The sequence below is a fragment of the Amphibalanus amphitrite genome, unplaced genomic scaffold (genome assembly GCF_019059575.1).
Source record: "Amphibalanus amphitrite isolate SeventyFive unplaced genomic scaffold, NRLGWU_Aamphi_draft 001303F_arrow, whole genome shotgun sequence".
In the NCBI taxonomy this organism is placed as follows: Eukaryota; Metazoa; Arthropoda; class Thecostraca; order Balanomorpha; family Balanidae; genus Amphibalanus; species Amphibalanus amphitrite.
Window position 1 is genome coordinate 49,600 of NW_024882796.1, and position 23,687 is coordinate 73,286.

The 23,687-nt window shown below is 45.7% G+C and overlaps 2 protein-coding genes and 1 long non-coding RNA gene across 6 annotated transcripts; 1 reads left to right on the forward strand and 2 right to left on the reverse strand.

Moving 5' to 3' along the window:
* The first annotated feature begins 4,021 nt into the window (after positions 1–4,021).
* LOC122371983 (nucleoside diphosphate kinase B-like) lies at positions 4,022–23,413 on the forward strand. Its single transcript, XM_043348799.1, has 3 exons — positions 4,022–4,277; positions 5,620–5,834; positions 23,083–23,413. Exons 1-3 carry the CDS (start codon positions 4,152–4,154, stop codon positions 23,201–23,203), a joined length of 462 nt encoding a protein of 153 aa, XP_043204734.1. The 5' UTR covers positions 4,022–4,151; the 3' UTR covers positions 23,204–23,413.
* Positions 5,832–12,352, reverse strand: LOC122371982. Of its 4 annotated transcripts, XR_006254798.1 has the most exons (3): positions 12,179–12,352; positions 6,189–12,069; positions 5,832–6,079 (listed from the first exon to the last, which is right to left on the reverse strand). XR_006254798.1 is itself a non-coding variant. In XM_043348796.1 (2 exons), the coding sequence occupies exon 2, from the start codon at positions 10,439–10,441 to the stop codon at positions 6,605–6,607; it is 3,837 nt and encodes a 1,278-aa protein (XP_043204731.1). In that variant the 5' UTR covers positions 10,442–12,069; positions 12,179–12,352; the 3' UTR covers positions 5,832–6,604. The 4 variants fall into 4 exon arrangements, 3 of the variants coding, with proteins under 3 accessions (XP_043204731.1, XP_043204732.1, XP_043204733.1); XM_043348796.1 differs by having other exon boundaries at positions 5,832–12,069; XM_043348797.1 differs by having other exon boundaries at positions 5,832–12,111.
* On the reverse strand, positions 14,367–17,550 carry LOC122371984. Its single transcript, XR_006254799.1, has 3 exons — positions 17,336–17,550; positions 15,944–16,065; positions 14,367–15,215 (listed from the first exon to the last, which is right to left on the reverse strand). It is a non-coding gene; the product is annotated as an uncharacterized LOC122371984 (long non-coding RNA).
* Positions 23,414–23,687: the final 274 nt, after the last annotated feature.

Here is a 23,687-nt window from a genome sequence, read left to right on the forward strand (position 1 = left end):
CGACCTAAGCTCGGACTAAGCTAATCATTATCAAATCCTTAACATGTAAAGGACGAATGGAAACATCGAGTCTCAGACCAGCAGTAGCAACCATCACAGTAGCAACATCACAAAGAACACGCGGCATTTTCAGACAGCCGTTTTATTATCGGGCTACAGGCGGCAACGGCGTGGTTGCAGACCAGCTGCGAGGTAGCGGCGTGCGGGCAAAAGGCGCGGGCACACCTCCATGTGGCCGTGCGGACAGTGCGCGGTCGGCGTCGCATAGTGGGCGGCATCGGGCTGTCCCGGGGCCGTCGAAGCCGCACAGGTTGTCGGCGCATGTGGGCGCGCGCGGTCACCACGGCCAGCTGCTCACCGCCAGCACAGACTGCGCAGCGTCGCCGCTCCGCCGGCCAGAACACGCAGACAACCCTTCTTGCAGTCGCACAACACGTCGCCAAACTCATTCACCTGCTCCACCATGTTGTTGATGTCACCTAGTCGTTCAAGTTGTGGCTCGTGCCGTCGAGCATGACCTGCCCGATCGGACACGGGTCAGCGGCTTCTGCTCCAGCGAAGTCTTCATCTTGGTGACGTCTTGCTGATCTCCACAAAGGCTGAGCAGATGACCTTACCCACAGGGACGGCCGACGTCCTCGCCAGCGACCGCTTGGTTGTGCAGACCTGCCAGAAAAAGAAAAGCTGTTTGGTGATCTCAAACGATTTTTTTCTTTATGCAGTGGAACAAAATGAAAAATATGTCATACAACAGGAACTAATAAAAGATGCAGCCTAGGTCGTCTAAGAAATGGGTGCAACATTGATAAAATTATTCATTGAATGAATTCTGCAAATACTTTTGATAAAATGTGTGGTGATTATGAGGAGACCACTTTACTATAAAATTGCTCAGGATTCCCTATCTGGACCTGTCAAAAAATCCTGACTGCACACCAACAATGAGCATAAAATCCGAAACCTCTACCAGGTACCTAGAGATAATTAAATTTTGATTCAGGAAAATATTTCACATCATACAAATAAAAAACCTTTACTATATTGAAACTGAAAATGTGATGCCGATCCAGTGACCTAAGGGTCTCAAAGTATAATAATGAATTAATCTATTATAAATTTGGTGGTGACTGCCGACCGGCGTCTGGCGGCCTAGACCTTCAGGCTTAAAAGTGGCCTTCCTTTTCCGTTGACTTCAATCCTCCAGATGGAAATGATATAAAGGATCATTTTTATCTTATTTAATATGAGCCAGTCAGCAAAGTGGCTATCCTGTTTCAGCATTCACACACACAATAGTTGACTGTCAGTCTGTCATGCTGTCAGTGTTGTGAAGTAACGAAGGAGTTGAGTTTTGTTGATTATAAATTGTGATGTTATGTAAAGGACTGGAAAATGAATGTGAAAACTATGGAAACATATTGGCAGAGTATTGTCACTTACTATCAGGACATATGGATAGAGAATACAATCAAATTAATAAGAAATGCCAAATATCAAGGTATTCAATCACTGATAGCAGTGGACTATCACATGTTTTAATGTCAATTATATGAAAGTTAAGACTGAAACTACCTTTTACCTCATCATACCTAATGAAAAATTGTGTGAAGAAAACATTCACAGCCTCTTTGAAGCACTTAGACCACTATAAAACAAAAATTTTCACGTAAATATGTTGTGTCTCCTTCCTTCAAAACATCATATCGGATGGCGCCACTTTCGTCGACAGTTACTTATATGCACGCAAATCGAGGAAAACGTGAATTGATTGACGTTTACGTGTTTCCAAATTTAAAATCACAGCATATTCAAACTTTTCAGTGTACCTTTTAACATCTAAGTATAACTAAAACGATAAAAACTTACCTTCAACACAAGGACGACGACAACCACGCGACCGGAGACGTCGCGACGAAATAAACAAACGGCGCCGCCAAATGAAAAATATTCTCCGATATGGGTAATGTGAAATTGAGTCGCAATCATTTAGGGTAGTATGAAAAATGCTCTTTCCAACAGAACCCTAGTAAAAAACGTGAATGGACAAAAAATAACTTTTATTTCGACATAAATATTGGCCTGTTTTTAGGTCATCCTGGTATGCCGTAAGATTTCGACCTATAAATTGGTGTTCCCCCAATCGTTGAAGCTTGAGCAGTGAAAAATATGAAAGCCTAATCTGTTTTGCATCATTAGTGATTCTCCTAGGGTGTTGCCATTTCTCCCTAGGTGTTGCGAGTTGCTTTTGCAAAACGTGTTCCTGAAACGGCTCAATTTTTTGAGCCCTCAGCATTACGCCTATGGGAGCCTCTGACGTCACACACTCAATATTTTGAGCGCTCAATAATTTGAGCTTTTCCCCCTTGTGCGTGGGACTGACTATCACGCCGTACATGTAACAAAAGTGGTAGCAAATTTGGTAGCTCATTACTGCAAGTTTTTATTACTTGCCAAAGACTTCATCTTGAAAGACTTCAACGGAATATTTACATCTGATTTCAAATTAAACTTATTTAAAACTTATAATTGAGCAAGATACCGTTTTTACAATATTTAAAACTGAAATAAATGCTTATTCAGAAAACAAGAAAACTAGGCGGAAACGGCGCACTTCGAAGGTATCCTACACCTATCCTCACTGAACTCTATAATGTGGAATGCGCATCGGCCGCCAGATGGTGTCCAACGGTGCCGCCATGTTGCGCAGACCAGAAAGCGGCCGCCGCCTGTGTTGGGGAATAGGGAATTCGGGACCTCGATTTACGTTTGCGGTCGCTGCATCCGTTACGTTCAAGCTATGTGGCCACGGAACCCGGCATCTTACGCAGAATTGAGTGGAGAATAAGATGAAATCCTAAAAACTTCTCAGATACAAGGAACTAATACGTTAAGCCTTTATAAGTCAATGGGGAAATATGAAAATTGCTATTTTGGTGCCGAGAATGATCTGAAACTATCTCAAGCATATAAAGTCATGATTTAATGCACTCTTTGCAAGGTTCTATGCTTCATATTTGCATTGTTGCCCTTGCGTGACGTCATTTGTGACGTCACAAGGGTCACAGTTTTTCTTCAATAACTCCCGATCAAATTGAGCTAGCGAGTCGGGAAAGCCACCAATGGACTCGGGAAGACCTGCCGAATCGAATGATATGCGACATGACCTCTTTCGACCATCTTCGTGACCTGGCGGTGCTGACCTGACCTTGACCTGAGGTCAACACCCTAAGTTGACCTGACCCGAACAAAAAGTATATCACTCGATGCGCCTGAGCTAGCTGAACACGATGATGCCAAAAGTGCGGCTCTACGACCATTTTTGGCGAAGTTATTTACCAAAAACCGAACCCGTGCCTTAGATCACTTGACCTGACCTCAGAGGTCACCGGTTGACCCCGGGACCTTTACAGTGGGTTCCTACCAGTCACTCTGCATTATCCTTTGTCGCAAACGACCAATTTACCGCTTAATTCTAGTTAAATTAGCGGCGCATTAGCGAGGTGGGTTCAATCAACCCCCTCGGCCGGGGCAAATGTAGGTCCGGCGAGTGAATTCGAGGAATTCTGAAGATACGATCGTGTTCCCCACTCAATTCTGCGTAAGATGCCGGGTTCCGTATCTACGTAACTTGAACGTAACGGATGCGGCGGCCGCAAACGTAAATCGAGGTCCCGAATTCCCTATTCCTCAACACAGGCGGCAGCCGTTTCTTGGTCTGCGCAATATGGCCGCCACCGTTAGACACTACGGCCAATAGGGTTCAAGCGGCATTGCTCCCCTGTGCCTATCCTATAAAGCAAGGAAAGGGTGTTAATGATGACGTCTAATTAAAATTTGCAAATTTTTTTATCCAGAAACGTTCTTTTTAAGAAAAAAATAGCCCATGTTTGATTTTTGTATACCAATTAAATATAATATATCCTATATTTTGCCCAACGAAATAGAAAAAAACAAAAAAATATAAATATTACGTCATTAAAATTGGATATATTTACGTTTTCTTCCTAACCGATGTGCGTGAACGCCCATGTCCCCATCGCGTGGTCTCCGGCTCCGCGCTTCCTCCCTTTCGTTCTCCGAGTCCGCCCAGCAAGCACCCCTGCCGGCGCTCTGCAGCTTGAATTAAGCGGTTCAACACAAAAAGTCCAAAAATGTCGAACACCGAGCGTACCTTCATCATGATCAAGCCTGATGGCGTTCAGCGTGGACTCGTTGGAGAAATCATTAAGCGCTTCGAACAGAAAGGATTCAAGCTGGTGGCCATGAAATTCATGCAGGTTGGTGATAAGCTTTGCATGTCAATACATTGTTCTCAAAGCTCTCACTTTATAGTATTTTATTAAACCTGATATTTAAGCTCTAATGCTGCTGTCAGAGCTGGGCATTGGGTGAATGTATGTGATGTGACCTAGTGTTTGTGATGTAGTGTAGGTATCTTTCAAATGCTACTGAATGCTAGAAGTCATCATCTGGAATACTTTCCAAATATTCCACCTCAAAATATGCATACAAACCCACAAAAAATACTTATGAGACAGACTCACATGACTGTCTCGTAACAGTATTAATACCAGTATAATGCCTTTTGGGGCGACAAACAGAGCGAGCGAGAGGGTGGGCCTTGCACGTGCGAAATTACGAGGGGTACCTCCAGCTGACTTGTGCACGGCACCCTACTAACCGGTCTCTAGCGATGTGGCAAATTTGGGCACAATCGGATTCGGCCCAGCCGTTCTCGAGATCTGGAAGCGGCACCCTGCACGTGCGCACATGCAAAATGAGTCCCAACTGACTTGTGCACGGCACCCTACTAACCGGTCTCTAACTGTGTACCAAATTTGAGCGCAATTAGTCCAGCCGTTCTCGAGATCTGGAAACGACCCCTGCACGTGCGCACGTGCAGCGGCACCCCAACTCTGGCACATGGACATGTAGTGCCTAGTGGATGCCTGCTGCCTACCTACATGCCAACTTTCAGCGCAGTCGGCCAAGTAGTTACCGAGATATTGCAACAAGTACAAAACTGACACCTCTTCGTTTTGTACGTGGCACGTGCATAAGGGGTCACCCATATGCATCAGGAATAGTCCAATACTTGGTAGAAGGAATGAAGCTACCCTACAGAAATTACCGCATGTAAATCGGTCAAGCGGTTGCTGAGATATAAGCCTCGCAAAAGCGTCCGCACGGCCGGCCGGCCGCTCATGCTCAGATATTTTTGTTAATCTAAGGAAAGACTCCGCTCGCTTCGCTCGCTCCGTAACCAGATTTGCTTCTGATTAATTTCTGGTGTTCCCTTTCCCATATACCACGATTATTTTCATGTTTTGTTATTTTGACGTCACTTTCATTGCATACGTTGCGCAAGTATTTTATCGGACATGGTAGCAAATATTTTCAAAGTATTAAAGTATGGCAGCACCTGTATTATTCTCAGGTGCTGCCACCTTTTTGCGAAAAGTCCCTAGACTCGTCAGTTCTTCAAGTTAATTCGAGCCATTCTGTAAACTGACAGTAAACACCTCACTAATGATACCCAATGCCCATCCAGTACATATTAATCCCCAACTTTTCAGACATTTCTATACTGGAATCTCACTGTGCACCCTCACTCCCCAGGCGTCTGTGGACCACCTGAAGGTGCACTACGAGGACCTGTCCAGCAAGCCCTTCTTCAACGGCCTGGTGCAGTACATGGCCAGCGGCCCCGTGGTGCCCATGGTCTGGGAGGGCCTGGACGCCGTCAAGACGGGCCGCGTCATGCTGGGCGAGACCAAGCCTCAGGACTCGAAGCCGGGCACCATCCGCGGCGATTTCGCCGTCCAGGTCGGCCGGTGAGTGATGAGCAGACGGAGCAGCGCTGGATCGGTCACGGGTGGCGGGGGCTACGCATTGCGCCAGTCATCTCATTGTTTGGAGGTGATAAGTGTCGGTGGCGAATACAGTTTGTCCCCCTCCCATCTGTAATTCGAATTATAAAAACAAGGTCACTGCAATGCGATGTATAATTTATCGTGAAAATAACAAATCAAGGTACAATCAATTTCATGTTCATGTATCTTCGCCGATAAGTTTCATCCTGTAACAAATAGTGCACAAAGGTCACAAAGGCTTCACACTTCTAAATGACATAGATGAAAGGACGAAAATAATACTTAAACAGATAATAAGATAAATTACAAACTTACTTCATTGCAGCCATAAACTAAAAGTCAAAAAATAATCAAAATTAGCCGGTCGATCCAAAACCAATCATATACAGAAAATTGTTTTGTTCATCAGCTGTGGCTCGAGACTTGCAAATTCCTGGTGCCTCAATTCAAATGTTCGGCCGTGGTCGAGTGGTCCTCATACACTCCCCCCGCCGGTAGCGACGACTTCAGCGCCGGTAGGATCTTCAGCTTCGAGGATGAGAACCAAGCGGTGTACTGATCGTGTGATTATTGTGTCAGCTTGCCCTGTGTATTCGCTCTTGTCGCGCGACTGACATTTGTATCTTAGTATGACGTTTCTAACTTTCCCATCTTGACCCACCAATGCCTCCTTTACTTCCGCTAGTTTCCATTGCCCTCGAAGTGCGTTGTTGTCTTGGACCAGGACAATGTCACCAGCTTTCATATCCCGTTTCTCTACATGCCATTTCTGTCGTACGAGTAAAGTTGAGAAATAGTCCCGTTGCCATTTTTTTCCAAAACGATGTCACGACTCGCTGAATGGCTTGCTGTCTGTGACAAAGTTTTGCTGTCGTAGCCAAGGGCCCTTGTGGGACCGCAATGCCCGTTCGTCCCAAAATCAGATCATTTGGGCACAGATAAGAGCCAAGCTCTGGGTCGGCCCCTGGTCTGTGACCTATCGGCCTTTCATTCAACAAGTTAGCGACTTCGAAGAGCACAGTTTGCAGTTCTCCCACCGTGAGCACGCTATCTCCTATAGCGATCAACAGGGCTCTCTTCACGAGACGGATCAATGACTCGCTGCAGCCGTTCTGCCACGGTGCATCAGCTGATTTGTTGAATGTCCATGTCAGCCCTTGCAATGCACCAGACCGACAAATTTCAGACCAGTCTAAGTTTTCTGACATATTCCGGAGCTCTTTGTTGGCTGCAACTAATTGTGACCCCATATCCGAATGAATGGATGCGGGATATCCTCGAATTGTCACGAAACGGCGAAAGGTTACCAAGAAATCTTTGGCAGCATAGCCATCAACTATATCGAGGTATACCGCCCTGGTAGCCATGCAGGTGAAAATGACCCCATAGGCTTTCGTTCTTGTTCGTTTCTTCACCGTATCCCTTATCAGAAACGGTCCAAAAAGGTCCAGAGAGGTATGATAGAATGCCGGAGATGGTTGGAGTCTTTCAAGTGTAAGTTCTCCCATGACCTGACTCTGTAGCTTCTTGTCGATCCGTCGGCAGGTAACACAATCATTCTTGATTTGTTTGATGATTTTGCGTGCTCTTGGAACCCAAAATTTCTTTTGCACTTTGGCCAATGTCACTTCAACACCAGCATGATCACAATCATGTACATGTTTGATAAACAATGTGGTGAATCTGTGGTCTGCTGGAAGAAGGACAAATGCGTCTTGGTTCCAATTGTCTTTAAGCCACTTCGTTATCCTTTGTCCAACAACTATGACGCCATCACTGTTAATGCTCGGTCCCAGACGTCGGAATCGAATTTTCCAATCGGTTTTCAACAGCGCTTTTTGAACATGTTCGATCCACATTGCTTCTGCCTGTTGCAGATGCTCAGCAGTTGGTGACTTGCTGATGGATTTCAATGTCTTGTCCGTTTTCAGCTGTATAAATCGTCCTGTAACTCCTAGCAGCTTGTTGTAACTGTTGAACTTGTCCACGTTTACAATTTCTCCTATACCCACTTTTTCCTCTTGATTTTCAATATTCATCACGTGTACTCCGATGCGGTCTGGAAGCTCTTGGTCTGGTACTGCTTGACTTATCGGCCACTGTTCCACTGGTAATTGTAAAAAATCTGGCCCTTGTTGCCAGATAGACTTGGGTCCGATTTGATTGGGACTAGTGGGCCTTGTCACCAAATCGGCGGGATTGTCCCGAGTGGCTATCCACCACCATTCTCCCGGATCAGATTTATTTTGAATTTCAGCTATCTTCGTCGCGACAAACGTACCGAACCCGTAGGATTCCTTTTGAACTTGTGCTCGGACAATTGCAGAGTCGACAAGATGAAATATTGATTTGAAGGAGTACTCCATTTCTCGCTCAATTGTCTCTCGCAATCTGCATCCCAGTACAGCTGCACAAAGCTCTAATCGGGGAATCGTTAGCTGTCTCGCTGGTGCTATCCTGTGTTTTGCTGCAATTAGCCTTGCTTCATATTTTCCAGTACTAAGTTCCCATTGCACATATGCACACGCTCCATAAGCTTGGATACTGGCGTCAGAGAAGACGATTAAAACTGGATCGTCGATGGCTTCTTTTGGCTTCAAACATCTTGCAATGGTCACATTCTCTAATTCGTATAAATCCTTGAAAAACAACTTCCAGTCGTTTCTGCTTTCCTCAGGTATTGGGTCATCCCATACAGATGATGTCGAAGTTTCTTGTTCATTGGCCTTTCTGGATATCAATGTTCTGAGTAGAATTTTGGAAGTTATCGTAACTGGCGCAATAAACCCTAGAGGGTCATAAATACGCGCTGCCTGGCCCAAAACCATTCTTCTGGTTAATACCCTTGGAAACACAGCATCGATGTTCGTTTTCGTTACGTCAGGTCCAGTCGGTACCCTTTTCTGCCGTTGCGAAAAGTTGATTTTGACTTGAAACATGAAATGATCCTGCTTAGGCAACCAACGCATGCCGAGCACCTTTTCTTCATCAACATTCAAAAGTGTAACGTCAGATTTTGCTGCGGAAACGCTGTCATCGCCAGATATAATCCAGTGCTTTACATTAAAACCGCCCTTTTGCAACATACCTTGCACCTCTTCTGCTAGGGAATGCGCGTCTTCATACCGTGGCCCTGACTGGATCAGGTCATCAACGTAGCTGTTTTTCAATATCATTTCCGTGGCCCTTTCACATATGCTTCGATTCATTTCGGCTATCAAATTTAACGCTACCATCGAGATTGTTCCGCTTGGTCGGTCTCCGAATGTCACTGCTAGCATCATGTAATGCGTGGGTTCCTGGCTTATATTCAAGTTCCGCCACAAGAAACGGTGCACGTGCTGGTCCCTCTCAGCCAATTCAATGGAATGGTACATCTTGCTGATGTCCCCCACCAGTCCAATTGATTCTTCTCTGAATCGAAGTAATACTCCGAAAAGGTTGTTAATAAAATCTGGACCTTTCGCCCAGTAATCATTCAATACATGTCCCATGAATGACGCTGACGCGTTAAAGACAATCCGCAGGGGTGTTGATACTGAATCGGGCTTTACAACTTCATGGTGACATAAATAGTGTATCGGCCCTTCAAAGTGTAGCATTTCTTCTCTGGATAATTTTCTAGCTACTCCTCTTGCTACCATATCTCGTATTTGCGCGTCGTAGGCTTTTGCATGATCATTTCCCATCTTGAGCAACCTTCTTTCCGTGGCTCTCATTCTTGCTTCGGCGATGGTTACGTTGTTAGGGAGTTCATTTGGGTCTCTAATCCAAGGATAATGCGCAGTGAATTTTCCCCGCTTGTGATCGTACACTAGCCCGTCCTTTATCAGTCGCAATTCCCGTTCTTCTTGTAGGCTGTAGCAACCGGTACCTGTAGCGCATTTGCCACACTTGCAACCACCGCATCGAGGAGTGCAACATGTCCCAAGATTTTCAACCGTGAAATATTCGTCTAATTTTCTTTTCAAACTGGTCAATGGTTCAACGTAAATATTGTTTACATCACAAATATTGGAACCACGGATGATCTGAACTTGTCTGGAAGAAGCCACTTCTCCAGTGAGACAACCGCGAATGCAATATCCAAATTGATTCTTTAATAGTTGAAGATTGCCAATCGTTTCAGTAACAATTGGCATGATCGCACAGCAATCAATGCCAATTAACATATCAACGTTGCCGTGAGGTCGTTCAATGTCTTTAGGCTGGATATTTTGGAATAAAGGTGCCACTGCAGATACGTCGAATTTATCTAATGCGGATGTAATTTCTTCAATGCCGTACGCGTGAACCTCCCATTGCTTTCCGTTGGCATCAATCAACGGAACAACATAGCGTTTGCTGTTGTAATCTTGCGTTTCGTTTCCAACTTTCGTTATCGTCAATGTCGTATCGTGACCTGTGAGATTCAATGTCGATGCCGCTTTATGGGTTATCAATGACACATTGGCGCCGGAATCCCACATGGCTATTAAATTCCTGTCATTGCACCGAAGGTAACTCACAGCAAGTAAATTTTGTTGTCTTTTGTTGCTCGATATATGAATAGAATTTTGTGGAGGCATATCCCTTGTAGGAAGTTGGTCAAGATGAAGATATGGATGATGTCTTTTTCCACATGTTTGTCGTAAATGATTCAACCTATCGCATTGGTTTACTGTTGTACATGAAGCCGCAATGTGACCTTGCTTTTAACAATTAAAGCAGGCTCCGTTCTGACGCAGCAGGCGTAGCTTCTCTTCGTGATTTGAATTTAAAAACACGTTGCATTCGTTGATTGGATGAGAGTCAGTTTTATGGATCCAGCAAGCCCGGCGTTCAATATGTTTCATTTGTGTGACACCGGTGCCCCGTTTTCCGGCATTGTTGCTTCCTGTATTGCCTTTAAATATATCTTCCATTCGTTCCGCCATATTTTGAATTTGATTGTAAATTTTCTTCATATCATTCTCAGTCGCGTCATTCGTAGTCGTTTGATCACTAGAATTCGCTTCCGCAGAATTTATCGTTTGATTTACCTGGCGTCTGCTTACATTGGAGGTCTGTCTCACGTCATTCTCCATATATTCCATTACTCTCTTTTCTTGGAGTAGATACGAAAGAAGAGCTTGGAACGTTGAATCTCCGATTTTGCTAGTATTTCCTTGATTATCCATTTTTGTCACCCATTCCCTTTGTTGCGTTCTTGGAAGTAATTTCTCTATCATTGTTACCATCGTCGTATTGTTCATTTCTTGTTGCATACCCAGTCGCTGAAGCTCGAGCCAATTTCGTTCTATTACATCAACCATGTTGATGAATTTTCTGCTGTCGCCTTCGGGTACTGGTTTTAGTTTTTGAATATCGAACACAATTGCGTCTATTAATTTTCTTGGTTCTCCATATTTTGCATCAAGGCGTTTAAACATTTCTGAATAATTGTCTTCAATCCCTTTAATAGTGTCCAACGCTTCTCCAGATAAACATTGCCGCAGAGCATAGGGGTCTTGTCCATATTGCTTCGTCATGAGTCTATTGAAATCCTGCTTAAAACTGGCATATTGGCGTATATTTCCGGAAAAATGCGGTGAATTTAACGGTTTTACATGAATTTCCGACAGTTTTACATTTTCGTCTCTTGTTCTAGCCGCAAATGTTGTCCTAACTTTGTCCATACTTGTCTCAATCTCCATCATATAATCGTCGCACTCGTCCAACATCTTATCGATTAAATGGTGCGGGCCAGTTTCGTTGATTGCCGTCGTGACAAAATCGTTACAGCATTCTACCTGACGGAATGCGTCGATAACATCTTCAAATTTTGCCTTGATTGCCATGAATAAACTTTTGCTCTCAACCATATCTTGAAAACCAATTATTTTCCTGTTAAATTTTCTCTTCGCATTTGCCCGGTCTTGTTTAGTTTTCCTAATGTCCTTTGATGAGTCGATGTCTTCCTGTTTCTTCGTTCCGTCCATGATAGAGTTTTAAAGAAAATCAAATAGAATTACCTACTTCAAGTTACTTTAATTCTAGTTTTAGTCTTATTGAAGTTCAAGTTCAAATTCTAAAGCAAAGTGTTGGCTAGAAGATGAAATGTAATTCGAATTATAAAAACAAGGTCACTGCAATGCGATGTATAATTTATCGTGAAAATAACAAATCAAGGTACAATCAATTTCATGTTCATGTATCTTCGCCGATAAGTTTCATCCTGTAACAAATAGTGCACAAAGGTCACAAAGGCTTCACACTTCTAAATGACATAGATGAAAGGACGAAAATAATACTTAAACAGATAATAAGATAAATTACAAACTTACTTCAATGCAGCCATAAACTAAAAGTCAAAAAATAATCAAAATTAGCCGGTCGATCCAAAACCAATCATATACAGAAAATTGTTTTGTTCATCAGCTGTGGCTCGAGACTTGCAAATTCCTGGTGCCTCAATTCAAATGTTCGGCCGTGGTCGAGTGGTCCTCATACACCATCCCCCCCCCCCCAAAAAAACTTAATGGGTATGTTGGAGATGAAAGGCATCAGGCTGTCCAGGCTGTTTTTAAAATTATTGAAGTTCTGTGCCGTGTGAGATAGTTCCTTCGTCAGTTTGGTGTTTCTGTTCGAGGAAGTCACTGGAATGCTTGTGTCGATGTCGCTTATAGAAACCGGTCGATGTGGTGACCCTGTGGACATCTTTGTCCGTTAATTCGGCTTAAAAAAGAACAATAACTGAAATAGGCGCAACGAACGCCCCAACGGCGAGCCAGGTTCTCGCCCCGTTCAGCCGGTGCGCTGTGGGCCGAATGGCATTCTGACTGGTATTCGATAGTTCCAATGGCGTCACGCAATGTTCCCACTATCGAGTTAGCGAGAACGGATGTCACTGAAATTGGTCTATCCTGCCCGGGGCTGCTGGATTGATTGGTCACGTGATGACATCGGCTATTCACCGGCTGATATGCTGCGTCTGTCTCACCGCCTGGCAATGGGCATCTCATTTAAAGGAAATAGTTCACATTTTAACCACAGTGTATATAAATACAGTGTCGGCAAATGAGCCTGGTCACGTGACCGGCGGACTCGCTGTTTTTCGAGGGATCCGCACGTGCGGTTGTGGCGGGGGCACCTCCCGGTAACTGGTGCCGACTCGCTCTCGGCCCCCATAGGGATACAATGGGACCTACTTTTTGATTAGCTCTCCTGACTAAACTAGGACGAATTTTTCAAAGATACAACTAGCACCACATGCAGTCGTGTGTAAGCTTTCTAACGGTACCAAAAATATATTTTTATCGGCAAAATTGAATAAGTACAGGCCCATTTTAGGTTCGATTCGCGCTTATGACGGAAGAGAAGCCACCACTAATTATAAATACAACGAACAAGTGTTGAAAACCGGAGTATAAATGCAGTTTTGAATTACATTAAAGCCATTTTCAGTCACTGCAACCGATGAGTGGAAGTGATCGGTGTATTAGGTCACCCGTTACCGTTAGGTATTACTTTTTAACTACCTACCAACAACACCCATAGGTATTGTTCTGATCTATTCCAGACAACAAACTAAGGTTTTGTGTTGAACTGTGCCAGAAAGAGCAGTTAGATCAAATATGGATACGAAGGTAAATAGGACTATACGAGCATCCATGTTGATACGTTTATGCTGGAGCTAGTAGTTGATAGGTGTTCCGTTCTATTGATGCGGGCAAACAACGAATCGGGGTTGTCATGGGCGAATCTATAGGTATAATTGTGTCTTGTATGAAACATGCACGGTATCTGCAAATACTAGAATGCTGCTGCTAAGCTGAAAGAAGGCTCAGCCGGACTTTTATACTATGAACCGGCCATGTTTAGTTTATGCCGGGCTCGAGGGTGCAGTGTTCGTCACGGGCCAGCCAACCCACAGAACACAGCCCATCCCAAGCGGGGCCCATGGGCGCCGAACCCAGCCCAGCTCAGGCCCATTGAATTTCACACGCTTTTGAGGCTTTTATGGCGGTCGCCGGAATAGGCAAATGGTAGATCAACTCTTCAAAAATTGTTTCAATATCTACTTCGCTGGGAGGAAATGAGCTTTGATTGTCAAAAAATGCAAAACTTTGCATTTGTTACAGGCACAACATCCGAAATGCAACATGTGCTTACAGTTGTACGCCCGTCCTTAACATGGTTGTCATGAAAGTTGGGGGAGGGGGGAGGCGGCCGCACGTTGAGGGGTCACAGTCCGGTATTTTGACGCCCCCCCCCCCCCTTTACCGCCTGAACGGGAACCTTCACTCCATCCCGTCCTCTGTATTAACCGCCTTTAAGCCCGCCCGATGACCCTGCCGTTTTCAAAGCCAACCTGAGCTGAGCAAGATAATTCGGTGTAAACGTCGACAACTGCAGTGAGTTGTGTGCAGTCCTGGTGTTCCGCTACAACATTATTGCACCTCTCGTTTTCGCCATCATCGACGCCGTGCACTTCCGAAACATGGATGCTCCGGGACAGTTTGAAACAAGTAGATGTCCTACACGGACGCTTTGCACATCCAGTGTCTATACATATTTCCATATTTCAAACAAATCGAGCAGAAAATATTATAACGAAACAGCGGCGTACAGCGTACAGCGTGCAGCGGGGATATCTGAACAATGCACCATACATGACGAAGAGCCAGCAGACCCTGGTGCAGCTCAAGACGGCGGTCGTTGATACCACTCTTGTGCCTGCGCCCAATGCGCGCCAACGTTGGCGGGGGGGGGGGGGGGGGAGCAGTGAGTCATTCAATACGTTGAGCTACTTTGAACATGTTCCATAGCGGCCTGACAGTAGCAAATGTGTGTTGGCTAGCTGCGCAACTGAGTAAATTTTCACACAATTTTACTTCCTTTGATTTGCAAATCCTTTTATCTGGTAAACATGCTTTAATTAAGTAGAATGATAATGAAGTGATTCAGTTTTTGGAAACGTTTCAGAACAAAACATATTAAAACAATGTCTCATACGTATTATCAGAATAACAACAAAGACCGCCGGCCATCGGTCATGAACACCGTTCACCTGTCACTATCAATGCCAGTGGAAACGCACACACACACGCGCGCACACGGACACACACGTCAGCCGCAGTCAGTTACAGGTAAGTTCCCAGAGGCCTCTCCGACGGCGGCCGGCCGGCTCCCAGAGGCTGCTCCGACAGCGGCTGGCCGTGGCTCCCAGGGACTGCTCCGACGGCGCGGCGGCTGTCGCTACCAGGGGCTGCTCCGACGGCGCCTGGCGCGCCGCTCGCAGATCCTCCTTGGAGTTCTAGCGCGCTGATGGTGGCTGTGTGATCCGCTTTCCCTTTCTGAGCTTGGTGTAGCACAGGCGACCTGCAACCACATCACAAAAACTGAGTTTGTGAATTTGAATCAACTTTGAACTGAACCACAACTATTATGTTTTTTATGAAGATTTACCAAACCAACAATTTCAACTTCCACACTGCGCTGACAGGTATACACATAATACACAAATAAAGGCTAAAACCGTTTTTCCACTTCTTCCACTTGTCATCAATACATTTTGCCCAAGATATGAGTGTGCAACAAGTAATACATATGACTAGCCTGCTGCATTGCTTTGATGGCTTCGTGCAAAATGTAAACCTAAAAATTTCGCTCTTTCTGATTTATGGCACATCACTTTTATGCCAATTTATTAACTTTTTGGAAGGTGGCATTGTCCCTTTAACACAGGCAAGCCCTTGCCGAGCCCGGCATATGCCCGGCCTCCTCGAGCTTAGGCCCGGCAAAAGTCCGGCGGGTCCGATTTTAAGCCCGACACCGGAGCCCTGTTTCACCGGTGATAGCAGCACGATGCTTTTACACGTGTCAAATTGGGTTTCCATGGAGACATGAACAGGCCCATTGCTCCAACACTACCACAAGTGTGACGTCAGCTCGCGCAATTTGATAGCAGCGTGGTAGCAGCGTCCCGTGAAACACCGCCCGGGCCCGTAGGCTCAAGACTTGCATCATTACTATGCATATACTGGTATGGTAAGCAACCTGGCATATGAGTTGGACTCAAACAATGAAGTTAAGTGGCTAGTGCTTACCGGAAATGAGCAATCTGGTACCCGATGTCCCGTTGTACTGGAAGAGTGTTGGGATGCAGCTGCCCTCCTCAAAATGACAGGAACAGAGCTGGGAAGTGCTCCTGGGAACTGCATCTGCACGTCTGTAAATGACAGATGCAACAAATGTAACAACTGGCATACTGTTCTTGCACGTGGACTTTTACATACAAAATGCCTTGTGTTTAGAGGTAAGATATTGACTCAGACAGCACAGCCACAGCTTCTAAACAAGATGGTATCACTGACACTGTATCATGTTATTTTGGCTCCAGAATCCAGAATCAGAAGGTTGACATCCTCACCTAGCAATCAAAATGTAGTTAATTGGCTTTATATCAATGTGAGGTGCTAAGAGTGAACAATTATGATTATTTACAATGCTTCAGAACATGGTCAAACCTTAACTAACCCAACCTACAGTGGTTCGCTAGCAACATTCGTAGCACGTCTTTTTTGTACATAGTAACTGGAATATATGCTAGGTAAGAGTACCTACATCTTTTCTTTTCTTTTTGTTAAAGAGGTATGCATTTGGCCTGTAGCCTATAACACACCTCTTCAACCAAAAATATTTTCCTTACCCATCCCAACACATCCCTTAGAGCTGCCTGCGGCATTACACTCAACGGATTACCAGGTCAAAGCATTACCTTCATTAGGTAACTTGTGGTAAACATGATAAGCTTTTAATGGATTTCATGTTCTCTTTCCTGTAATTAGTTTTATGCAATGGATTTGATTTGTTATGCTCATTATGATCAGCACAAAAATAAAACCTTTATATAAACAATATTTTCTGTATTTTAATAAAAGAAGAACTATATTTGGTAGTAGTAAAGCAGGCGTCACACTTCTTTTTGCAACCAAGGAGAGGTGCTGTAGGTTAGGTTGTAGGTTCTAAGTTGTAGGTACCTAGGTTGTAGAGTTTAGGTTGTAGGTATGGCTAGGTCAGGTTTAGTTAGGTTTGTTTTGGCTTGGTTCAATTAGAAAGCATCTCTGGGTATAGCACCTCTCCTTCATTGCAAAAAGTAGTGTGACGCCTGCTTTACAACTACCCAATATTCTATAGAAAATATTGTTTGACGCGGAAGCTTGCATTGATTACCTAATCATGTTGTAAAATTCAAACCCATTGGCTGTTAGCAGCATGCCAATGCTGATTAGCTGACGATGACATGGCTGCATTCCTCAGCAAATTCCTCAAGAAGGCACTTTTCAGGACGAGAAATGGAATCTTTGCCTATGGTGATCATTGGGCTGTAAAAGCTCCTGGTTTGTGCTTGTCATTACATAACATTTATTACATTTATCATTACTACATAATGTATTGCATTTATCAATACAGCTAACAAGGACACATCTGGATCTTACCTGACAGCCCTCACCCAAGCGACCCTCATCTTCTCCTCTCTTGGAAACCTCCTAAATGTACCTACATCTTGCAGCAACACAAAACTGAATCAGAGTAAGAGCTCTGCAATCTGCAATAAAATACTAGGCAGGTCACAGCAAAATACAAGAGAAAAGATTGAAAATCTGATACAAGCTTAAAATTGTATAAGATTTGGAGCAAGCAGTTTGTTGACGCCATCAAATGTATCAACCGCGCAGTATTTGTCATCAAATTTTGGTGCCGAGTCAAGGTCAAATGTCACGTGACATTTGGCCGACAGTCGATTTTAACATGGGTTTTGAACTGGAATAGCAGTTCCGTAGCTTGGGCTGAGACGAGCATAAATCAGGAGCTTTTACAGCCCAACGATCACCCTAGGCAAAGATATTCTATTTCTCGTCCCGAAAAATGTGTCTTGCGTTGAGGATGTGTGCCTTGCATATATTCGCATCCAGTATGAAACGAGCATGGGTCCCGAAAATTCTTCAGAAACTAGAGAAATTATCTACGAGAACTCTAGAGAAATTCGCTCCAGTGAGGCGCTCCAGTAACAAAAGCACGAGCAGATCGCCCAAATGCCGGTGGCCGCGATAATTTCTCTAGTTTCTGAAGAATTTTCGGGACCCATGCTCTTTTCACACTGGATCGCGTGTGCCTTACAGAAACTGAAAAGTTCTTCCTATATCAAAAATAGAGAAAATAATCTTTTGTTGTAAAAAGGTTTTATTTTCTTTGCTGATCATTTTGAACATAAAAAAATCACAAATCTATTGCAAAAAAAAATAATTTCGTGAAAGTGAACTATTTCCTTTAACATCTTAGGGCGTTTTCAGTCATGGTGTCAGTCGATTGTGCTCTTTATCGGTCAAGGTTCGTGAGTTTATCGGCTATGGTGGATTATGGTGATAAACCTTCAAGTGGAACTCCTGTCGACAACCAGTTGTATATTATCGCTCCGATTGTGAGCATCGGGGCTGAGTTAGGACATTGGCTTGGTCTTCCTTTGAACATCATCAGCCGTTGGGGCTTTCTAGGATTCTCATCTTGCTGGTTTCTTCTCGATAGCGTTGCGTCGGTATGCTGGTCTACCCACGGGTGGGGACTGAGAGAAGAATATCCCCGTCCGCCCAGTGGCGGGTGTCCAAGACGGTCGGCTTCCTCGGTTGGCTGGCGAGGTCGGTCGGTCCCTCCGGCCGCCCTCCGCCCATTCGTGTGTCCTCACCCGTGCTGTTCCTGGACCCCCGCCGGGCGCCGCTGATGGGCCCCGTATTGATCTCCCCTGGTCATTGATAACCGATCTGTTTGCTCCCCTCCTCTGCCGTCGTCGGGCACATCGTCACTGTCCCGGGCCCATCCGCCCGGTCACGTGATCTGCCCGCAGACACGCAAACGTTTAGTGGACGTGTCGTCTTATCGACAGGGGTCGCATGATGGGCTTTTTATTCGGAAAAGGAGATTCTCTGTGCGTTAAGTTGTCTATTGCTTTATGGATCTGGTCATCATGCGGCTTATTTTGTACGATGCACAAGATCATAGCGTTTGCGTTGATTTTTAACGTTATGTTACTATCGACGCTTATTTAACCGATTTTCCGTTTCACAGTATATCTAACATACATTTTTACTGATTCGCCTGGAATCAAGTATGACTCTGTTCAGCATGTATTGCCGCACGCGGTCAAACGATCGGGTCTCTTGTCATGGAACTGTTCTTTCTGGTCCAGTGTCACGTGATCTGATGGCGGGACGGTCGCTCTTCGAAAGGCCCGTTAGCTCTGTGGGATCGGCGAGCGTCACAGGTGCTCAGTATGACGCTCCCTCATCACCCATTCGCGAGCCGCTCATCTGACCGTTACAGGAATAAGATCAAGTCGTTTTTTGTCCGTGATAGGACTAGTCCAGAGCATTGACGAAGTCGATTACTGATTAGCATTCACTGCCATGTGTGATGTGATTTGGATTTCATGGCGATCCAGGCTTGGCCCCTTGGCCGGTGGCTTGAACCTTTTTTCACATGAGACCCGTTGGCCGACATTTTGTCTGGAGGATCGCCAGTAAAAAGTGGAGCAAAAAGCGGTCGGTGGGATGGGTGCAGGCTACAGCGGGGTTCTGTTTGCTGTATAGGTGTCACTGCGGAACTAACTCGTGAGAGGTCACGAGACGGGCCGGTCCCACACCGACGCACACTGGTCGGAAACGCTCCAGCGAGAGGCCAGCGGCCTTTCCGCAAAAGTTTTTTGCTTGTTATTCCACAACTAGTGAAGCAAACTTCATAAAACTTTGCATACCTTCTCTGTCATATGTAAGCTATCATTTGGATGTCAAGCACTAAATATATGACATGAATCTGTTAAGTTATGACGTCATAATTGAGTATAATACAGGATCTAGCACCACTTTAAGTCAACAAGGGAAATTGGGAGCTGCTATTCGGGCACCGGGAATGGTTTCATGCACTCCTTGCAAGGTCCAGTGCTTGACTTTAGCATTGTTGACTTTGCGTGACGTCATTTATGACGTCACTAAGGCCATGTAAGTTTTTCGTCAATAACTCCTGATCAGATGGAGCTAGAGAGTCGGGAAAGCCACCATTGGACTCAGGAAGACCTGCCGAATCGAATGATATGCGATATAACCTCCTTCGACCATTTTCGTGACCTGAGGAGCTCCGACCTGACCTTGACCCGAGGTTAACACCTTAACCCTCGCCGGCACAGGGGGGGGGGGGGTGATGCAACTCCCCTAAGGTTTTTCGCGAATAACTCGCGTAAAAAGCGGCCGATCGCGACGAAACTTTCAGTACCCTCGCATTGATCAATTTTACACGTTCCCTGAAAATTTCATGACCCTGACCCCAATGGCCTTTGACCTGTGACCTCTTTTCCGTGACCATGTTTGGCCGAAATCGCGATTCGGCGTATGTCGGCTCGCATTAGCCGCGCGTTTGCAAGCTTTTCGTGGTTTCAAACGTTCGAACATGTGATTTGATGTTGCTCCCATACATTAGGGTGGGTGTCAAGGTCACCTGAAGGTCAGGTCAGGTCATTGACCTTTGGTGACCTCGGGTGACCTCGGTTCACTTTTTCGAGTTTTACATGTTTCTAGGCTAGTTTTTGGAGCGGAATTCGAATTTAGCAACCATTTGAACATTTACGAAGTAGTTTTGGTGCCTTCGTAACATGTTACGAAGCTGTCAGAGGCGGTTGACACGTATTACGAATACCCGTCACAACCCCTACCGGTTCACCTGACCTGACCTGACCCGACCTGGTCTAAATGCTTAAAAACATCATCTCTGATCAAAACTAACACGATATTCGTGATCAGCACCCCGGAAAACCACATAGCAGCCACACTTTACGACTTTCTTACAGGTCCCGATTTTCCCGGTGTTCGGGTCATTGACCTGACCTGGAAGGTCAACCGATGACCTAGGACCTTAAAATTGGGTATCATCGGCTTCGTCTCGTGACGGGCAACACGCTCGTTTTTTTCCGCGAAGCTCTAGCTCGATCAGGGGCCAAACGCGAAGGGGGGGGGGTCGTACCCCCCTTGTGCCGTCGAAGGACGCAAAATGGCCTGTGCCGACGAGGGTTAAGTTGACTTCACCCGAACACCAAGTATAGCATTCAACGCGCCTGAGCTAGACAAACACGATTATGCCAAAATCGCGGCAGTGCGACCATTTTTGGCAAAGTAATTAACCTAAAACCGAGCCCGTGCCTTGTGGCACTTACCTGACCTAAGAGGTCACTGGCTGACCTAAGACCTTAAAATCGGGTAGTACCTAATTTTTGCGTCTTATAACGGCACACAAGCTTGTTTTTTTCCGCGAGGCTCTAGCTCAATTAGAGGCGAAACGGCGAGGGAGTTGTACCAACCCTCCCCGGTCAATGTAGAAAACCAATCGGTCCGGCCAGGGTTAAATACCGGAATTGTGATCTAATGTAAAAAGACGGCCCAAGGTAACCCGACGTCAGTGACAGGTGTCTGACAATTTCCACGTCAGTGACAATTTCCACTTTCTTCAGCCGAGTGATGGTTGTCAATAGCAAGGCTCTCTAAATGCAAGCCGTAATCGCCACGCAATATGTGGAAGGCTTTTGATGTCAATACAAACATAAGTGCATACATAAAACGCGCTTTTCACAAAATTCATAAGCTCAAGCGCATCTGTTTTTAATGACCAGTCAACTACGCATGGATGCGTGCAGGCCACACAGGTCAGCGACAGCGTAAGCCGGGCGCGGCGGCCGAGCCGAAACTGGGGCGGGGCGGGCGGTAGTTGGGTAGGAAAAGTGGCTCCTGCAAATTTTGCGCAAATATGCGCAATTAGCTTTTATGTTGCCCTGGTGTAAATTTAAATCCTACTTCATCTCACAAAAAATCAGAGTGGAACTAGATGGGACTACCTGTTGTTTCCTTACCTAAACTTTGCAGTTATATTCCAGAATCACTGTAGGAGAGCCTTCATAAAAAGCTATAGTACATCTTAGTTAGGGAAAAAGTATGCCAAAAAATTTGCACTGACCAGTCGGCAACTTCATAACGAACATTTTGATGCATAATATGTGGGATTTCAATTTGGTGTCTATCAGCAATAAGACTCTGAATATCCGGCTCAAGAAACCTCTTGCTCCGCGTCAGTTTCCGAGTTCTGGGATACCCCATCTTCGGGGGCTGATTGCAGCTATTTCTGGTCACCCGGATTAGTTTTTTTGGCCTAAGTATAATAATTTGATCAATTTCAAATCGATCTATATAAAAAATAATCCGAAACTCCGGAATCGCCCGTGGCCTCTCGTGAGGGCGTTTCCGACCAGTGTGCGACGGGCCGTTAGCAACGGTAGTCTGGCCAATGCTGGCCGAGGCTGGCGCCGTGCCACCTCGCACCAGACGAGCCGGAGCGTCTGCCCACTTGGTTACCAACCAAGAGGGGACTGACCGCGTTTCACTCTCGCTACTGGGCGGCCTGGACAGTCACCGTGGTGCGTGTTTTCGTCCGCAGGCTAGCCTAGATAGTTGGCCAACTGAGCTATTCCTGAACACATGCGTTTTGGGACTCCTGGGCTGGCACTTAAAGCCGGCGATTTGGCTCATGCCCTGGTACATGGTTTGGAGTTCACAGGGCTGTCATCGCCCGGCGGTTGCTGAAACCATGTATTTCTTGCGGTCGGGGAGGTTCGCGGAAAGCTTGTGGATGAGATTTCCTGGAACTGGGCCCGTTAGTTGTCGCACGTTAAGCTTTCGGTCTCCAACGAATGGTTTTGGTGAGCTGACGATTCTCGGAACTTGGAATAGGAGATTTACGAGTTTCCCGAGCTGGTCTTCCTTACGGAGTGATTCGATGTGCGGGGAAAGGTAGAAGAAAGTTCGATCTTTCTCTTGGAAAATGTGGGCTGAATCTTCCTTTCCAAGGCGATATTGCCGCGCATTTACTCGTATGTTTTACCTTTTTTCGAAATGTTGACTACGATGAAATATGCGCGCTCTAGAACAGACACTAGGCAGCACTCTACCTCAAATCCATAATGATGCCGCTATTTGCGTAGTCCCGCGTTTAGTTGTTGCTTTTTCTGACCGTCTCCCGCAAATGAGTAATTTGTCAGCCCTTTGGTCCATGCCGTGCTGCCCGTCCAATACGCGTTGTTTAGTGTAGCCTTGTAGCAGCTGCAGTGCTCATCGGCTCCTCATCTGACCGTGTGCGTCTCCCTGTTTCTCGCCAGTAACATCACCCACGGCTCCGACTCTGTCAAGTCCGCCGAGAAGGAGATCGCCCTCTGGTTCAAGCCCGAGGAGCTCACCAGCTGGAAGTCGGCCATGCACACCTGGGTCTACGAGAACTAGACAGCCACCGACCGACCGGAGCGTCCTCTGCGCCGGCGGAGCCGTCAATGGCGCCGCCGTGCGGATAAACTGAGAACTCCGACTAATGAATTAGCCGACAGGTGGCGCGGGGATCGCATTTTAGACTATGTGGTTTCTGTTTAGACATCTTTATGTGGACAGCATTACCCTGCACGCTTGTAGGGACCAATACACGAAGTCGGAATGAAATGCTGTCTTTGTGGGGTTTGCGATCGAGGACATTGAGCATGAGTGCGGACAGCTGGTCAGTGGCTGAGCCTGAGCCTGGGCCTTCTGATTAGAGGTGGCAAAAGATGAAAATTTTGGGAACCAGACTCGAACCAGACCCGGCTGGACATTTCTGGAACCAGTCGGACCCGGTCTTAGTTGGAATCGGAACCAGTTGGACCCGTTTCCCAAAAGTCAATTAATACAAACTACTTGTAGGTATCATTAGTTGCATGATGTAAAACAGCCTATTTCC

Coding starts and splice junctions, on each gene's coding strand:
- LOC122371982 (XM_043348796.1), bottom strand. CDS start 10,441: ATGCCTCCACAAAATTCTATTCATATATCGAGCAACAAAAGACAACAA.
- LOC122371983 (XM_043348799.1), top strand. CDS start 4,152: ATGTCGAACACCGAGCGTACCTTCATCATGATCAAGCCTGATGGCGTT. Junction 4,278..5,619: donor TGGCCATGAAATTCATGCAG/GTTGGTGATAAG, acceptor CTCACTCCCCAG/GCGTCTGTGGACCACCTGAA. Junction 5,835..23,082: donor TTCGCCGTCCAGGTCGGCCG/GTGAGTGATGAG, acceptor GTTTCTCGCCAG/TAACATCACCCACGGCTCCG.